At 56.5% G+C, this 18,267-nt stretch overlaps 1 protein-coding gene across 1 annotated transcript; it reads right to left on the reverse strand.

Annotated features, from left to right (window-relative positions):
• Positions 1–664: 664 nt before the first annotated feature.
• On the reverse strand, positions 665–18,040 carry CHRNE (cholinergic receptor nicotinic epsilon subunit). The gene is made up of 12 exons (XM_045000452.1): positions 17,977–18,040; positions 17,588–17,727; positions 17,381–17,425; positions 17,020–17,129; positions 13,752–13,907; positions 13,106–13,209; positions 12,708–12,908; positions 12,133–12,247; positions 11,676–11,790; positions 2,247–2,448; positions 1,993–2,123; positions 665–1,434 (listed from the first exon to the last, which is right to left on the reverse strand). The coding sequence occupies exons 1-12, from the start codon at positions 18,026–18,028 to the stop codon at positions 1,291–1,293; spliced, it is 1,515 nt and encodes a 504-aa protein (XP_044856387.1). The 5' UTR covers positions 18,029–18,040; the 3' UTR covers positions 665–1,290.
• Between the last annotated feature and the right edge of the window lie 227 nt (positions 18,041–18,267).

Raw genomic sequence — 18,267 nt, forward strand, 5'->3', positions numbered from 1 at the left:
GCTGAGATGCGTCTGTGTCTGGGGTGGGGGGCGGCTGTTTATACAGGTCTCTGGTGCTGAGATGTGTCTGTCTGGGGCAGGGCGCGGCTGTTTATACAGGTCTCTGGTGCTGAGATGCATCTGTGTCTGGGGTGGGGGACGGCTGTTTATCTGGTGCTGAGATGCGTCTGTGTCTGGGGTGGGGGACGGCTGTTTATAACAGGTCTCTGGTGCTGAGATGCATCTGGGGCAGGGGGCGGCTGTTTATACAGGTCTCTGGTGCTGAGATGCGTCTGTGTCTGGTGTGGGGGGTGGCTGTTTATACAGGTCTCTGGTGCTGAGATGCGTCTGTGTCTGGGGCAGGGAGCGGCTGTTTATACAAGTCTCTGGTGCTGAGATGCGTCTGTGTCTGGGGTGGGGGGCGGCTGTTTATCTGGTACTGAGATGCGTCTGTGTGTGGGGTGGGGGACGGCTGTTTATACAGGTCTCTGGTGCTGAGATGCGTCTGTGTCTGGGGTGGGGGATGGCTGTTTATACAGGTCTCTGGTGCTGAGATGCGTCTGTGTCTGGGGCGGGAGACGGCTGTTTATACAGGTCTCTGGTGCTGAGATGCGTCTGTGTCTGGGGCAGGGAGCGGCTGTTCATACAGGTCTCTGGTGCTGAGATGCATCTGTGTCTGGGGCGGGGGACGGCTGTTTATACAGGTCTCTGGTGCTGAGATGCGTCTGTGTCTGGGGTGGGGGGCGGCTGTTTATCTGGTACTGAGCTGCGTCTGTGTCTGGGGTGGGGGACTGCTGTTTATACAGGTCTCTGGTGCTGAGATGCGTCTGTGTCTGGGGCAGGGAGCGGCTGTTTATACAGGTCTCTGGTGCTGAGATGCGTCTGTGTCTGGGGTGGGGGATGGCTGTTTATACAGGTCTCTGGTGCTGAGCTGTGTCTTGGGTGAGGCGGCTGTTCATACAGGGATCCCTCGCCCGGTGCCAAGATGCATCTGTGTCTGGGGCGGGGCGTCCCTCCCCAGTACCAGCAGCATTTCTGAGCCCAGCGCTGTAGCGGTGCCTGCAGCTGCTTGGGACAGGGGACTGTGGACAAAAGTTGAGTGACTCCCCCAGGGTACGTCTGGCCCTGGGCCAAGGCTCCTAGATTGGGGGGTCAGGGCTGGCCCCGGTGCAGCGCTAGGAGCTGCTGTGCTGTGCTGCGGGGCGGGGGGCTCCCATCCAGACATCACCCTCGCCCGCATGGCTACCTCGTCGTGTGTCGATACCCTGTCAGCCGGGGGGACGGCCCCTGCGGGGGCGGGCGGGGTCCCGGCTACAGGGGGAAGGGGTCGTCGGGCACCTGGTTGAAATGCCCCATGAGGAAAATGGCGAGGGTGCCGATGGTGAAGAGCAGGATGGCAGCGCAGAAGCAGAGCTTGTCAATCACCTTCCCGATCAGCACCCAGTTCTCCATGTCCTGCGCGGCAGAGAGAGGGGTGTCAGGACGCCTGGGTCCCCTGCGCTTGGAGGGGAGGGGGTCAGAGCCGTGGGGGGAGGAGAGGCAGGGCCTGGGAGCCAGGACTGCTGGGTTCTCTCCCCAGCTCTGGGAGGGGAGTGGGGGCTGGTGGGTTGGAGCAGGGGGGCTGGGAGTCAGGACTCCTGGGTTCTCTCCCCAGCTCTGGGAGGGGAGTGGGGGCTGGTGGGTTACAGCACGGGGGCTGGGAGCCAGGACTCCTGGGTTCTCTCGCCGGCACTGGGAGGGGAGTGGGGGCTGGTGGGTTGGAGCAGGGGGGCTGGGAGCCCGGACTCCTGGGTTCTCTCGCCGGCACTGGGAGGGGAGTGGGGGCTGGTGGGTTGGAGCAGGGGGGCTGGGAGCCCGGACTCCTGGGTTCTCTCGCCGGCACTGGGAGGGGAGCGGGGTTAGGTGGAATAGATTAAGAGTCAATAGGTGCTAGGACCCAGGGATTTTCCCCTGTAGGGGGCGCCAGGCCCAGCCCGCCCCCCGGGTGCTGGGGCCGGCCGGCGTGGGGCTCACTGCGTTGCTGGCATTCTGCTGTCTCGTGGTCTCGGTGATGAAGTTGCAGGCCTCCACGCACGCCCGGATCTCGGGGGCCGCGCTGGCCAGGTTCTTGTACAAGGTGCTGGTGACGCCCACGTCCACCCCGTCTGCAGAGAGAGGGGGCGGGGCAAAGTCAGGGCCCCAGGAGTCCTGGCTCCAGGCCTGCCACCCCCTTCCCCTGGGCTGGCGGTGGGGTGTGGGTAGCCAGCATGCCGGGGGGCGTCTCTCACCACAGGCGGGGGTCCTGCTGAGCCCGTGCCGCTCCCCCTGCCGCTCAAAGAGGATCTCGCTGCGCGGCTTCTTGAGGATGTACTCCTCGGCTTTCAGCATGAGGGCGAAGGAGCTGCGCCGCCGGGCGGGGGGCGCGGCCCAGGGCTCCCCCGTGGGCTCCAGGGCCGAGCCCAGGTACCGCGGCAGCACCTCTAGGAACACCTGCCGGGGAGAGGCCACAGGACTGGAAGGGACCTCGCGAGGTCTCCAGCCCCGTCCCCTGCACTGAGGCAGGACTAAGTATCACCTAGACCATCCCTGACAGGTGTGTGTCCAGCCTGCTCTTAAACATCCCCAACGATGGAGATTCCCTGGGCAATTTATGCCAGTGCTTCACCACCCCGACAGCCAGGAAGTGTTTCCTGATGTCCGACCTAAACCGCCCCTGCTGCAATTTAGCCCATTGCTGCTTATCCTGTCCTCAGCGGTTAAGAACAATAATTTTTCTCCCTCCTCCTTGTTAACAATCTTTTACGTGCTTGAAAACTGTTGTCACGTCCCCTCTCAGTCTTCTCTTCTCCAGACTAAACCAACCCAAGTGTTTCAATCCTCCCTCACAGCTCGTGGTTTCTAGAGCTTTCCTCATTCTTGCATCTGAAGAAGTGGGTATTCACCCACGAAAGCTCATGCTGCAAAACGTCTGTTAGTCTATAAGGTGCCACAGGATTCTTTGCTGCTTCATCATTTTTGTTGCTTTTCTCTGAACTCTCTCCAGTTTGTCCACATCTTTCCTGCACTGTGGCCCCCAGATCTGGACACAAGACTCCAGCTGAGGCCGAATCAGCACGGAGCAGAGCAGGAGAATGGCTCCTCGTGTCTTGCTCGCAACACGCCTGCTCATACAGCCCAGAAGGATGTTGGCTTTTTTTGCAACAGCGTTACACTGTTGACTCATATTTAGCTTGTGGTCCACTCTGACCCCCAGATCCATTCCTGCATTGCTCCTTCCTAGGCAGCCATTTCCCAACTGATTGTTCCTTCCTAAATGGAGAACTTTGCGTTTGTCCTCATTGAATTTCATCCTATTTACTTCAGACCATTTCTCCAGTTTGTCCAGATCATTTTGAATTTTAATCCTATCCTCCAAAGCACTTGCAACCCCTCCCAGCTTGGTATCATCCACAAACTTTATCAGTGTCCTCTCTGTGCCATTATCGAAATCATTGGTGAAGATATTGAACAGAACCGATCCCTGCGGGACCCCACTCGTGATGTCCTTCCAGCATGAACGTGAACCGCTGATAACGACGCTCTGGGAACAGTTTTCCAACCAGTTTTGCACCCACCTTCTAGTAGCTCCATCTAGGTTGCATTTCCCTAGTTGGTTTATGAGAAGGTCACGTGAGACAGTATCAAAAGCTTTACTAAAGTCAAGATTTACCACGTCTAACCCTTTCCCCCCTAGCCACAACATAAGAACGGCCGTACCGGGTCAGACCAAAGGTCCATCTAGCCCAGTATCTGTCTATCGACAGCGGCCAATGCCAGGTGCCCCAGAGGGAGTGAACCGAACAGGCAACGATCAAGTGATCTCTCTCCTGCCATCCAGCTCCATCCTCTGACGAACAGAGGCTAGGGACACCATTCTTACCCATCCTGGCTAATAGCCATTTATGGACTTAGCCACCATGAATTTATCCAGTCCCCCTTTTAAACATTGTTATAGTCCTAGCCTTCACAACCTCCTCAGGTAAGGAGTTCCACAGGTTGACTGTGCGCTGCGTGAAGAAGAACTTCCTTTTATTTGTTTTAAACCTGCTGCCTATTAATTTCATTTGGTGACCCCTAGTTTTTGTATTATGGGAATAAGTAAATAACTTTTCCTTATCCACTTTCTCCACATCACTCATGATTTTATATACCTCTATCATGTCCCCCCTTAGTCTTCTCTTTTCCAAGCTGAAGAGTCCTAGCCTCTTTAATCTTTCCTCGTATGGGACCCTCTCCAAACCCCTAATCATTTTAGTTGCCCTTTTCTGAACCTTTTCTAGTGCTAGAATATCTTTTTTGAGATGAGGAGACCACATCTGTACACAGTATTCGAGATGTGGGCGTACCATGGATTTATATAAGGGCAATAATATATTCTCAGTCTTATTCTCTATCCCCTTTTTAATGATTCCTAACATCCTGTTTGCTTTTTTGACCGCCTCTGCACACTGCGTGGGCATCTTCAGAGAACTATCCACGATAACTCCAAGATCTTTTTCCTGACTCGTTGTAGCTAAATTAGCCCCCATCATGTTGTAGGTATAGTTGGGGTTATTTTTTCCAATGTGCATTACTTTACATTTATCCACATTAAATTTCATTTGCCATTTTGTTGCCCAATCACTTAGTTTTGTGAGATCTTTTTGAAGTTCTTCACAATCTGCTTTGGTCTTAACTATCTTGAGCAGTTTAGTATCATCTGCAAACTTTGCCACCTCACTGTTTACCCCTTTCTCCAGATCATTTATGAATAAATTGAATAGGATTGGTCCTAGGACTGACCCTTGGGGAACACCACTAGTTACCCCTCTCCATTCTGAGAATTTACCATTAATTCCTATCCTTTGTTCCCTGTCCTTTAACCAGTACTCAATCCATGAAAGGACCTTCCCTTTTATCCCATGACAGCTTAATTTACGTAAGAGCCTTTGGTGAGGGACCTTGTCAAAGGCTTTCTGGAAATCTAAGTACACTATGTCCACCGGATCCCCCTTGTCCACATGTTTGTTGACCCCTTCAAAGAACTCTAATAGGTTGGTAGGACACGATTTCCCTTTACAGAAACCATGTTGACTATGCTCAACAGTTTGTTTTTCTATGTGTCTGACAATTTTATTCTTAACTATTGTTTCAACTAATCTGCCCGGTACCGACGTTAGACTTACCGGTCTGTAATTGCCGGGATCACCCCTAGAGCCCTTTTTAAATATTGGCGTTACATTAGCTAACTTCCAGTCATCGGGTACCGAAGCCGATTTAAAGGACAGGTTACAAACCTTAGTTAATAGTTCCGCAACTTCACATTTGAGTTCTTTCAGAACTCTTGGGTGAATGCCATCTGGTCCCGGTGACTTGTTAATGTTGAGTTTATCAATTAATTCCAAAACCTCCTCTAGTGACACTTCAATCTGTGACAGTTCCTCAGATTTGTCACCTACAAAAGCCAGCTCAGGTTTGGGAATCTCCCTAACATCCTCAGCCGTGAAGACCGAAGCAAAGAATCCATTTAGTTTCTCCGCAATGACTTTATCATCTTTAAGCGCTCCTTTTGTATTTCGATCGTCAAGGGGCCCCACTGGTTGTTTAGCAGGCTTCCTGCTTCTGATGTACTTAAAAAAACATTTTGTTATTACCTTTGGAGTTTTTGGCTAGCCGTTCTTCAAACTCCTCTTTGGCTTTTCTTATTACACTCTTGCACTTAAGTTGGCAGTGTTTGTGCTCCTTTCTATTTGCCTCACTAGGATTTGACTTCCACTTTTTAAAGGAAGTCTTTTTATCTCTCACTGCTTCTTTTACATGGTTGTTAAGCCACGGTGGCTCTTTTTTAGTTCTTTTACTGTTTTTCTTAATTTGGGGTATACATTGAAGTTGGGCCTCTATTATGGTGTCTTTAAAAAGGGCCCACGCAACTTGCAGGGATTTCACTTTAGTCACTGTACCTTTTAACTTTTATCTAACTAACCCCCTCATTTTTGTTTAGTTCCCCCTTTTGAAATTAAATGCCCCAGTGTTGGGCAGTTGAGGTGTTCTTCCCACCACAGGGATGTTGAATGCTATTGTATTATGGTCACTATTTCCCAGCGGTCCTGCTATAGTTACCTCTTGGACCAGCTCCTGCGCTCCACTCAAGATTAAATCTAGAGTCGCCTCTCCCCTTGTGGGTTCCCGTACCAGCTGCTCCATGAAGCAGTCATTTAAAGTATCGAGAAATTTTATCTCTGCATTTCGTCCTGAAGTGAAATGTTCCCAGTCAATATGGGGATAATTGAAATCCCCCACTATTATTGGGTTCTTAATTTTGATAGCCTCTCTAATTTCCCTTAGCATTTCATCATCACTGTTACTGTCCTGGTCAGGTGGTCGATAATAGATCCCTAATGTTATATTTCTACTAGAGCATGAAATTTCTATCCATAGAGACTCTATGGAACATGTGGATTCGCTTAAGATTTTTACTTCATTTGAATCTACACTTTCTTTCACATATAGTGCCACTCCTCCCCCCCGCACGGCCTGTTCTGTCCTTCCGATATATTTTGTACCCCGGAATGATTGTGTCCCATTGATTGCTCTCAGTCCACCAGGTTTCTGTGATGCCTATTATATCTATATCCTCCTTTATCACAAGGCACTCTAGTTCACCCATCTTATTATTTAGACTTCTGGCATTTGTGTACAAGCACTTTAAAAACTTGTCCCTGTTTATTAGCCTGCCTTTTTCTGATGTGCCAGATTCTTTTTTATGTGACTGTTTATCATCTGATCCGGCCCTTGCATTATCCTCTTCCATCCTCTGCTCCTGACTATAACCTGGAGATTCTCTATCATCAGACTCTCCCCTAAGAAAAGTCCGTGTCCGATCCACACGCTCCTCTGCAGCGGTCGGCTTTCCCCCATCTCCTAGTTTTAAAAACTGCTCTACAACCTTTTTAATGTTAAGTGCCAGCAGTCTGGTTCCACTTTGGTTTAGGTGGAGCCCATCTCTCCTGTATAGGCTCCTCCCATCCCAGAAGTTTCCCCAGTTCCTAATGAACGTGAACCCCTCCTCTCTACACCATTGTCTCAGCCACGCGTTGAGACTCTGAAGCTCTGCCTGCCTATCCGGCCCTGCGCGTGGAACTGGGAGCATTTCTGAGAATGCCACCATCGAGGTCCTGGATTTCAGTCTCTTCCCTAGCAGCCTAAATTTGGCTTCCAGGACATCTCTCCTACCCTTCCCTATGTCATTGGTACCTACATGTACCACGACCACCGGCTCCTCCCCAGCACTACACATAAGTCTGTCTAGATGCCTCGAGAGATCCACAACCTTCGCACCAGGCAGGCAAGTCACCATACGGTTCTCCCGGTCATCACAGACCCAGCTATCTACGTTTCTAATGATCGAATCTCCCATTACTAACACCTGCCTTTTCCTAGCAACTGGAGTTCCCTCCCCCGGAGAGGCAACCTCAGTGCGAGAGGCAACCCCAGCACCATCTGGAAGGAGGGTCCCAACTACGGGAAGGTTTCCCTCTGCTCCCATTGACTGCTCTGCTTCCCTGGGCCTTTCTTCCTCCTCAACAGCGCAGGGGCTGTCTGACCGGAGGTGGGACACCTCTACAGTGTCCCGGAAAGCCTCATCAGCGTACCTCTCTGCCTCTCTCAGCTCCTCCAGTTCCGCCACCCTGGCCTCCAAAGCCCGTACATGGTCTCTGAGGGCCAGGAGCTCCTTGCACCAACTGCACACTGTCACGGAGTGTGGGGGAGTCAGGCCCTGCACCCCCGGCTCCCTGCGATTCACCAGGACTCTCAGCCAGCCAGTAAAGCAGAAGGTTTATTTAGACGACAGGAACACAGTCCAGGACAGGTCTTGCAGGCACAGATAACCAGATCCCCCCTTGTTAGGTCCATCTTGGGGCCCCACAGCCCCCTTGGGGGATCAGAGCCCTCTCTCCCTGCTTCCCCTCTATCCCCAGCCAACTCCAGTCTGCCCAACCCCCTCCAGCCCCTCCTCTCTGCTCAGCCCCTTTCCCGGGCCAGGAGGTCACCTGACCAGCTCTCTGTGGGGAAAGAAGTAGTTCGGGGCTATATAGGAAAGCTGGACGAGCACAAGTCCATGGGGCCGGATGCGTTGCATCCGAGGGTGCTAAAGGAGTTGGCCGATGAGATTGCAGAGCCATTGGCCATTATCTTTGAAAAATCATGGCGATCGGGGGAGGTCCCGGACGACTGGAAAAAAGCTAATGTAGTGCCCATCTTTAAAAAAGGGAAGAAGGAAGATCCAGGGAACTACAGGCCAGTCAGTCTCACCTCAGTCCCTGGAAAAATCATGGAGCAGGTCCTCAAGGAATCAATTCTGAAGCACTTAGAGGAGAGGAAAGTGATCAGGAACAGTCAGCATGGATTCACCAAGGGCAAGTCATGCCTGACTAACCTAATTGCCTTCTATGAGGAGATAACCGGCTCTGTGGATGAGGGGAAAGCAGTGGATGTGCGATTTCTGGACTTAAGCAAAGCTTTTGATACAGTCTCCCACAGTATTCTTGCCAGCAAGTTAAAGAAGTCTGGGCTGGATGAATGGACGGTAAGGTGGATAGAAAACTGGCTAGATCGTCGGGCTCAACGGCTAGTGATCAATGGTTCCATGTCTAGTTGGCAGCCGGTACCAAGTGGAGTGCCCCAAGGGTCGGTGCTGGGACCGGTTTTGTTCAATATCTTTATTAACGATCTGGAGGATGGCGTGGACTGCACCCTTAGCAAGTTTGCAGATGACACTAAACTGGGAGGAGTGGTTGATACGCTGGAGGGTAGGGATAGGATACAGAGGGACCTAGACAAATTAGAGGATTGGGCCAAAGGAAACCTGATGAGGTTCAACAAGGACAAGTGCAGAGTCCTGCACTTAGGACGGGAGAATCCCAGGCACTGCTACAGACTAGGGACCGAATGGCCGGGCAGCCGTTCTGCAGAAAAGGACCTAGGGGCTACAGTGGATGAAAAGCTGAATATGAGTCAACAGTGTGCCCTTGTTGCCAAGAAGGCTAATGGCATTTTGGGCTGTATAAGTAGGGGCATTTCCAGCAGATCGAGGGACGTGATCATTCCCCTCTACTCAGCACTGGTGAGGCCTCATCTGGAGACTGGGTCCAGTTTTGGGCCCCCCACTACAAGGAGGACGTGGATAAATTGGAGAGAGTCCAGCGGAGGGCAACAAAAATGCTGAGGGGGCTGGAGCACATGACTTACGAGGAGAGGCTGAGGGAACTGGGATTGTTTAGCCTGCAGAAGAGAAGAGTGAGGGGGGATTTGATAGCTGCTTTCAACTACCTGAAGGGGGGATCCAAAGAGGATGGAGCTTGGCTGGTCTTGGTGGTGGCAGATGACAGAACAAGGAGCAATGGTCTCAAGTTGCAGTGGGGAAGGTCTAGGTTGGATATTAGGAAACACTATTTCCCTAGGACGGTGGTGAAGCACTGGGATGGGTTACCTAGGGAGGTGGTGGAATCTCCTTCCTTAGAGGTTTTTAAGGTCAGGCTTGACACAGCCCTGGCTGGGATGATTGAGTTGAGTTTGGTCCTGCTCGGAGGAGGGGGTTGGACTAGATCCCTCCTGAGAGTCTATGATTCTATGACCCCTTTGTCTCCAACACCTTCAGTTGCACCTTTGCAGGGGAGGGGCCCAGGCCATCAGTTGCCAGGAGACAGAGTGTCAGGCATTCGGGTGCACTGGCCTTTTGCTTTGCTAGATACTTGAGCACTGCACCCAGCATTCCCACAGACCCCAGTAAGACCAGTCCCACTTCGTCACACACACACGCCACCCACCCGCAGGGTGGGTAACTGTACAGGCAGCACTCAGTGCAATACACTGGAGAGCCCCCACTCTGCTGCTGGGCTGCTGCCTGCATTGCCTCCTCGTTACAGGATGGGCGGGTTACAGACAGGGGTTTTGCAGTGTGCTTTGGTTTAGAGGTTGTTGGGGGACTACAGGGAGGGGGTTGGGGCCGGCGAGGGCCTCCCGCCCCCTTCTAAACTCCCTTGCGAAACTCCCCTGTTAGCAAGCCCTGGTCGCTTGGGCGCGGCAGGATAAAGCCCCGGCCTGAGTGACTGCCCCGCCCACCAATTAAGACTCGGCCAATTACCAGAGGCTTCAAGCTTTCACACCTGCCTCCAACTGCCAGCCAGAGCACATGGTCCCTCAACCAACCAACCAGACGTGACAAAAACAAGGCTCGTTACCCTGTCACAGGAAGTGATCGCGTTGGTTCGACACAATTTGTTCTTGACAAATCCATGGCGACCATTATTTATTACGTCGTGTAATGGCAGACAGCTAAAAGGAGACACGTTTTTAAAGAGCTGATCTACCAGTGCTAGAAGTGAACTAGAGCACCTCGTGTTAAAGGAGGATATTGATATAAGAGGCATCACAGAAACTCGGTGGAATGAGGCTAATCAATGGGACACAGTAATCCCAGGGTACAAAACATATCAGAAGGACAGACCGGGTGCTGGTGGGGGAGTGGCATTATATGTGAAAGAAAGCGTAGAACCAAATGAGGTAAAAATCATAAATGAATCAAGCTGTACCATAAAATATGGATAGCGATTCCATCCTCTAAGAAGAAGACTATAGCGGCAGGGATATATTACCGACCACCTGACCGGGATGGTGATAGTGAAATACTCAGGGAGTTTAGAGATGCTATTAAAATAAAAGACTCAATAATAATTAAGAAGTGGGGGATTTCAATTATCCCCATATTGACTGGGTACATGTCACTTCAGGACGGATGCAGAGATAAAGTTTCCTTCCTCCCCTCGTTGAGTAACGGGCCTACCCGGTCCTCGGTCTCCCTCCTGCTTCCAACGTAGTTGTAGAATGTTTTCTTGTTTCCTTGTATGTCCCTAGTGAGTTTGGTCTCGTGTGCCGCGGCCTTTCTAATTTTGTCCCTACACACTTGTGTTATTTGTTTATATCCATCCTTTGTCATTTGACCGAGGTTTCACTTTTTGCAGGACTCTCTTTTTTGGGTTCTAGATCATTGACGATCTCCTGGTTAAGCCAGGGTGGTCTCTTGCCAGACTTTCTGACTTTCCTATGCGGTGGGATAGTTTCCTCCTGTGCCCTTAATAACGTCTCTTTGAAAAACTGCCAACTGTCTTCAGCTGTTTCCTCCCCTAGACTTGCTTCCCATGGGATCCGACCTACCAACTCCCTGAGTTGGCTAACGTCTGCCTTCTCCTGTGTTGTTTTCCCAAGCGACGTCTGGGGAGCTGGAAGTCCCCCGTCACCACCAGGTCCTGTGCTGTGGATGATTTTATTAGTTTAAAAAAACCCAACCTCGGCCGCCTCTTCGTCCTGGTCAGGTGGTCTGGAGCAGACCCCTGCCATGACCTCTCCCTTGGGTTTTACCCCCTTCATTCTTACCCAGAGATTTTCAACAAGTCTGTCTCCTATTTCCAGCTCAGAGCTAAGGGTCAAGCCTTTGGCCTCTTCCCCGGCCCAGCCAGGATTGCGCCCCCTATTCCCCCTTTGGTTGGTTCTCGGTTCTCCAATTCCTCTCCAAGGCTGGTGCCCCTCACCCCACATTCCCCGCCCCCTCCCGAGCACTCCCTCCACCCCCAGCCCCCTGGCACTTCCCCCCCGCCCTGCTCCCCCTCATCTCCCCACTGTGCTCTGCCCCCGACGCTCACGTGCTTGAGTTGCTCAGACATGCAGTGGGTGTTCGGCGTTCGCAGGGAAACATTCAGCACGATGACACAGTTCATCACGATCAGCGTCGCCACCCCCATGACGAACATCAGGTACCTGCCGGGGAGAGAACCCAGGAGTCCAGGCTCCCAGCCCCCACTCCCCTCCCAGAGCCGGGGGGAGAACCCAGGAGTCCTGGCTCCCAGCCCCCCTGCTCTAACCCACCAGCCCCCACTCCCCTCCCAGAGCCGGGGAGAGAACCCAGGAGTCCTGGCTCCCAGCCCCCCCTGCTCTAACGCACCAGCCCCCACTCCCCTCCCAGAGCCGGGGGGAGAACCCAGGAGTCCTGGCTCCCAGCCCCCCCTGCTCTAACCCACCAGCCCCCGCTCCCCTCCCAGAGCCGGGGAGAGAACCCAGGAGTCCTGGTCCCCAGGGAAGCGGGATGGGGGTGTCACTCACTTGCCGATGATGGGGACGCTGAGCGAGGTCTCTGGGATTTTTTGGGCGATGAGGAAGAGGAAGACGGTCTGAGCCAGCAGCACCGAGATGGAGAGGGTGCATTTCTGGCCGCCAGCTGCCAGGGGCAGAGAACAGGGGTGACATGAGACCGGTTGGCTGTCCTCCGACATCCTGCTATGCCCCCTCCAGCCCAGGGCCTGGGGCTTTCTGCCCTGGGGCCCCCCAGAGAGGGACGGTCAGGAGAGAGTGGGGTTCATGCCCCTACCGTTTGCTCCTAGTGCTCGCAAACGTGTGCCCCGCGTGGGTGTGGTAGGGAGCATCTCTCCTTGCCCTGTGGCTGGGCGGGCCTTCCCGTGGCTGGCAGGGCGTCCCCGTGGCTGGGCAGGGTTTCCCGGAGCTGGGCGAGGCGTCCCGTGGCTGGGCGGGGTTTCCCGTGGCCGGTAGGGCGTCCCGTGGCTAGGCTGGGTGTCCCTGTGGCCGGCAGGTCGTCCCCGTGGCCAGGCTGGCCGTCCCTGTGGCTGGCCGGGCGGGGTTTCCCGTGGCCAGCAGGGCGTCCCCGTGGCCGGCGGGCTCACCTTGGGCGGGCAGGAAGTAGACCAGCACCACGAGGGAGGAGATGAGCACGCAGGGCACGATGATGTTGATGACGTAGAAGAGGGGCTTGCGCTGGATGATGAGCGAGAAGCGGATCTCCTGGAAGCCCAGCGCCTCCCGGCCCAGCTCCGGGTGCAGCACCTTCCAGGCCGGCCGGTGCCGGATCGCCCACTCCCCGTTCTCTGCGGGGCGACAGGCGCGGGAGGCGGCGGGTTCAGGGGGGCACCCCCGGCAGACACCACCCACCCCTTGGGGGAGACCCACCTACCCCCTGGAGTGGACCTGCTAGGGGGCTGTGGCAGGCACCCCCTGCCCCCTGGGGGGTCTGTTTGGGGGTGGGGGGCTGGCAGCCACCCTCTGTCCCAAGGCCCCCCCATACCTGTGAAGGCAGCGGGGTCTATATCGATCTCGTCGAAGGGGCGGGCCGTCTCCTCATTGATTGAGAGCTGCAGTTCCACCTCGTTAGCGCTGTACGTCTGGGACCTGGGGGCAGGGGGCGGAGAGTCAGCAGGGGGCACCCTCTCCTTAGCGTCAGCTCTGGCACCGGGTGAGGGGTCCCCGGGTAACCGGCCGCCCCGCCCCAGAGGTGGGCGCGTCTCAGCGCCGGGCCAGGGGTCCCCGGGAAACCGGCCGCCCCGCCCCAGAGGTGGGCGCGTCTCAGCGCCGGGCGAGGGGTCCCCGGGTAACCGGCCGCCCCGCCCCAGAGGTGGGCGCATCTCAGCGCCGGGCGAGGGGTCCCTGGGTAACCGGCCGCCCCGCCCCAGAGGTGGGCGCATCTCAGCGCCGGGCGAGGGGTCCCTGGGTAACCGGCCGCCCCGCCCCAGAGGTGGCCGCGTCTCAGCGCCGGGCCAGGGGTCCCCGGGTAACCGGCCGCCCCGCCCCAGAGGTGGGCGCATCTCAGCGCCGGGCGAGGGGTCCCTGGGTAACCGGCCGCCCCGCCCCAGAGGTGGGCGCATCTCAGCGCCGGGCGAGGGGTCCCCGGGTAACCGGCCGCCCCGCCCCAGAGGTGGGCGCATCTCACTCACTGGAAGACGAGGGAGCAGTTCTGCCAGTCGAAGGGGAAGTAGGTGACCTCAATGGCACAGGTGCTGCGGTAGATGGCGGGGGGTAGCCAGTACATGGCCCCCCCGGGGTACACCAGCACGTTCGCGTAGTAGGCGATCTCAAACTGCCCGTCGATGCTGGTTTGGGGGAAGCGAAAGGGAGTGTCAGCAAAGGGGGGACCCCCAAAATCCCTGCAGCCCAGACCCTCCCCATGCAGCCTGGAAAACAACATCCCTGTGCCCCAAACACAAAACCACCAGCATCCCCTGGTGCCCACGAGACAGCCTCGTGTATTGACACGCCAAAGCCCGTGCACCCCAAAAGATCGACACATCCCCCCCCCCCCCGCAACCCGCCCTGCGGCCTGAAGCCTCTGAGCGTGAAGGAGCAGGAGGCTTCATCTCAGGGGAGAATCCAGCTGGGGGAGACCCTGACTTTTGGGGGCTTCTGGGATCCCCTGAAAGGGGCGGACTGGGATACGTGACCCGCCCGGCCTGAGGCTGAACCACTGAAGCAGGGACAGACCAGAAACGGGCGGGAACGCCAGGGAAGGGGACCACCAGCCGTACCTCTGCCGAAATAACCGAACCGCAAAAAGGGCCGGGACTCAGAGGCGTAGTGTGACTTGAACCCAAATTGGCAGAACGCCCCTAAATCCACCTCGTCCGGCCCCATACGCACAGGCAGGACACAATATTGTCTTCTAGACCGTCCGCGACTGGTGTTGGTGCAACCTGGTCTTAAACAGCTCCAACGATGGAGACGTCATGACCCCCGCCCCGGGTCATTTGTTCCAGCTTTTCACCACCTTTTCCTAACGAACTGAACCAAAATCATTTCGGAAGGATATTGAACAGAACCGGTCCCAGGACACATTCCCGGGGGACCCGGCTCGTTATGTCTTCCCGCTGGGCTGTGAACCGCCGATAACAACTCTCTGGGAACGGGTTTCCAAGCAGCCGTGTGCCCAAAGCGCGGCAGCCCATTTCCAGGAGGGGTTTGGTCTGCCCCTGCCACCTTGGAGACATCTGGCTTGTCTAAGTGACTTGTAACTTGTTCTGGCCGTAGCTGAGCCTCAGACCCTACCCCCTTTACACTCACTGTGTTAGTCGCCGGTCACCCGCTAGCTGTTTGCTGAAAACCGGAACAAAAAAGGCCATTTAACACGTCGGCCACTGCTGCGGTTTTTCTATCGTCTTTCCCTCCTCAGCGAGTACCCAGCGGCCTACCCTGTCCTTGGTCTTCATAGACCCAGAGAAGATCAGGGCTGGAAGGGACCTCAGGAGGGATCCAGTCCAACCCCCTGCTCCAAGCAGGACCAAACCCAACTAAACCCTCCCAGCCAGGGCTGTGTCAGGCCGGGCCTGAAACACCTCTAAGGGTGGAGATCCCACCCCCTCCCTAGGGAACCCATCCCAGTGCTTCACCCCCCGCCTAGGGAAATAGTGTTTCCTAATATCCACCCTAGACCTGCCCCACTGCAACTTGAGACCATTACTCCTTGTTCTGTCACCTGCCACCACCGAGACCAGCCGAGCTCCATCCTCTCTGGATCCCCCCTTCAGGTAGTTGAAAGCAGCTATCAAATCCCCCCTCATTCTTCTCTTCTGCAGACTAAACAATCCCAGTTCCCTCAGCCTCTCCTCATCAGTCATGTGCTCCAGCCCCCTCAGCATTTTTGTTGCCCTCCGCTGGACTCTCTCCAATTTATCCACATCCTTCTTGTAGTGTGGGGCCCAAAACTGGACCCAGTCTCCAGATGAGGCCTCACCAGTGCCGAACGGAGGGGAACGATCACATCCCTCGATCTGCCGGCAATGCCCCTACTTATACAGCCCACAATGCCGTTAGCCTCCTTGGCAACAAGGGCCACTGCTGACTCCTATCCAGCTTCTCGGCCACCGTAACCCCCAGGTCCTTTTCTGCAGAACGGCTGCTTGGCCACTCGGTCCCCGGCCAGTGTCAGTGCCTGGGATTCTCCCGTCCCAAGGGCAGGAAGTCCTCTCGCTTGTAATGTAGTTGTAAAATGCGTTCTTGTTACCCTTCGTCTCCCTAGCTAGTCGAGTCTCCTTTTGTGCCCTGGCCTTTCGAATGTTGTCCCTACATTTAAACAATCGTCCTTGTTAATTTGGCTGAGTTTCCGCTTGCTGCGGGCCTGTTTTCTGAGTTACACCCCCGCTCTAGGCCAAGACAGGGCCGGTGTGGTGTGCGATGAAGCAATCTGCTGCAGGGCCCAGTTGATTCAGTGAGATGGGATGAATTCCCCGGGGGCGGATGCAGGGAAGTGGGGCCGAAGACGTCTGCGTTGCTTCAGTCCTCAGCCACGGGACAGCCACGTCGGAGGCATCTCGCACAACGCAGCCGCAAAGAGAGACGGGAACACGTCCACAGCGCGTGAGCCATTGGCAGAGACGGTTCTGCTCGGCTTTCGGCGTGGCCGTGGGAATCACGCTGGTAGCCGTGAGAAAGGGAGCGGACGGAAAGCCACGGAGCCGAGGACGCGGCTGTCTGAGATAGTCGACAAGCTGCGACCGAAAGACCGGCAAACCCCGGCACCAGCGCCGGCCGCGGGGTCACCTGAAAGCAGCAGGACGTCACCCGACGCTGCAAAGGACGGAGGCCGACCTCTCCGCGCCCAGAAAGTGGCCTCGCCTCAACTCGTTTGGGAATCGCAGCGAGAGCGTCGAACGAAAGCCGCGGCAGCCGGCACAAGCGATCAGGGGCCAAGCTGCCGGTAGCGCCAGGCCAGAGCTGTGGAGAGCCAGGGGCCGGCCCCCGGCCCCTCTCCAGCTTGGAGGGCTCTCGAAGCCAGACCCGAACGAGCCCCCCACGTCGTCCGGCTTCGAGAGCAGCAGGAAAACAGCAGCTGTGCCCTGGGGGCTTTAGCTGAAGGGCTCCGGCCAGGCAGAGAAATCGGTGTTTTATAACCGGGGCGGGGGGGGGGGGGGAAACTTATCCGCCGAACTTCGTAAAAGAAACAGAAACATTTTCCCCACGCCGAGACCACCGACCCATCAGCAAGCAGGGCTAGACGTAGGTCTGCACCCCAAACCCACCCTGCGGGGCCAACACACAGCACCCCAGACCTGCCCCACGGCCCCCCAAGATCTGCAACCACCAGGACCCGTCAAAATCCTGCCAGCCTGAAACCCCCCCCCCTGAATCTCCCAGGGTCCCTGAGACCCTGACTCACGCGGCTCCCCACACGCCTCGGGGCGTCGGCCAGCCCCCCCCCCGCCCGGGTCTCACTTGTTCTCCAGGACGATGTCCGGCAGCCAGACCATGTCGGAGGGGACCCGCAGGGAGCGGATCCCTTCGAACTCACTGTTGCTATAATTCAGCCGATAGTCCACCCATTCCTGGGGGGCAGAGAGACGGGGTGAGGCTGGGGGCCCCCCCCCGCGCCCCCCGCCAGAGAGCTGTGTGTGAGGAGCCCAGGGCTGGGGGGGCAGGGGCTGCGGGGCGGGAGTGAGGGGCACTGGCAGAGCTGGGGGGGGCAGGGGCTGTGGGTCGGGAGTGGGGGGCACAGGCAGGGCTGGGGGGGCAGAGGATTGCAGGACAAGGTCGTTCGCCGGAAGCTGGGGAGGGGGGGGGGGGATTTTCTACTCACGATCTTTAACCAGACATTGGTGGTGAGAGTCTCCTCCTTTTCATTCTGCAACGGGATGGAGGCCGTCAGCGTGGTTTTGGGGGCTGCCGGGTGGGAGCGGGGGCGCCGGGAGCAGGGGGTGCTGGGGCATTATTTGGGGGCACCGGCAGGGCTGGGCCAGGGGCAGCTGCGTGGGAGCAGCCGGGGCGGGCACGGGGGGCGTCTCACCAGGGAGATGAGGTTGGTCAGTGTGAGCATGATCTGCACCGGCACCGTGTCGTCGGGGCGTCTCGCCGGCCGCGTGTTCTTGTCGTAGTTGGCGAAGAGTTTCTCGTACAGCCGCAGCTCCTCGTTCCCGCCCGGGGCCCCTTGTGGGGCAGGCAGGGGTCAGGCCTGGCTGTGTGGGGCACTGCCCCCCACCACCTTTGTGCCCCCCACCCTGCCCCACTCCTGGTTCAACCCCTCCTGATTATCCCCCCATCCCCGGCTCCCCACCCCACTGGCTCGGACACCCCAAAACACCTCTGCTCCCCCCCGGCAGGGGAACCAGGGCCTGGCACCAGCAGCCCCACACGTCAGGGCCCCCAGAGGGCTCAGGTTTCCGTCCCCCAACTTACCACTGACCCCCCCGCAGAGCAGGGCAAGGAGCAGCAACCCCAGTCCCTGCATCACGGCCGAATCCCCCTCCCGGCCGCCGCTGATTAAATCGGGGCGAGTTATTTTGAGGTTGATTCCGGCTTCCGGAGTGGGATGGACACTGGATCTCCCCCCCCCGCCCAATCCACCGGCATCGAGTCACTTTCACTCCCCCCCCCTCGCTGCACCTGTTCCCCCCCATCCCAGGGCCTGACAGGCCAGAGACTGTTAGAGAGACTGTCCCACCAGCCCCCACTGCCCTCCCAGAGCCG

Source organism: Mauremys mutica, unplaced genomic scaffold (genome assembly GCF_020497125.1).
Source record: "Mauremys mutica isolate MM-2020 ecotype Southern unplaced genomic scaffold, ASM2049712v1 000330F_np12_obj, whole genome shotgun sequence".
NCBI lineage: Eukaryota > Metazoa > Chordata > Testudines > Geoemydidae > Mauremys > Mauremys mutica.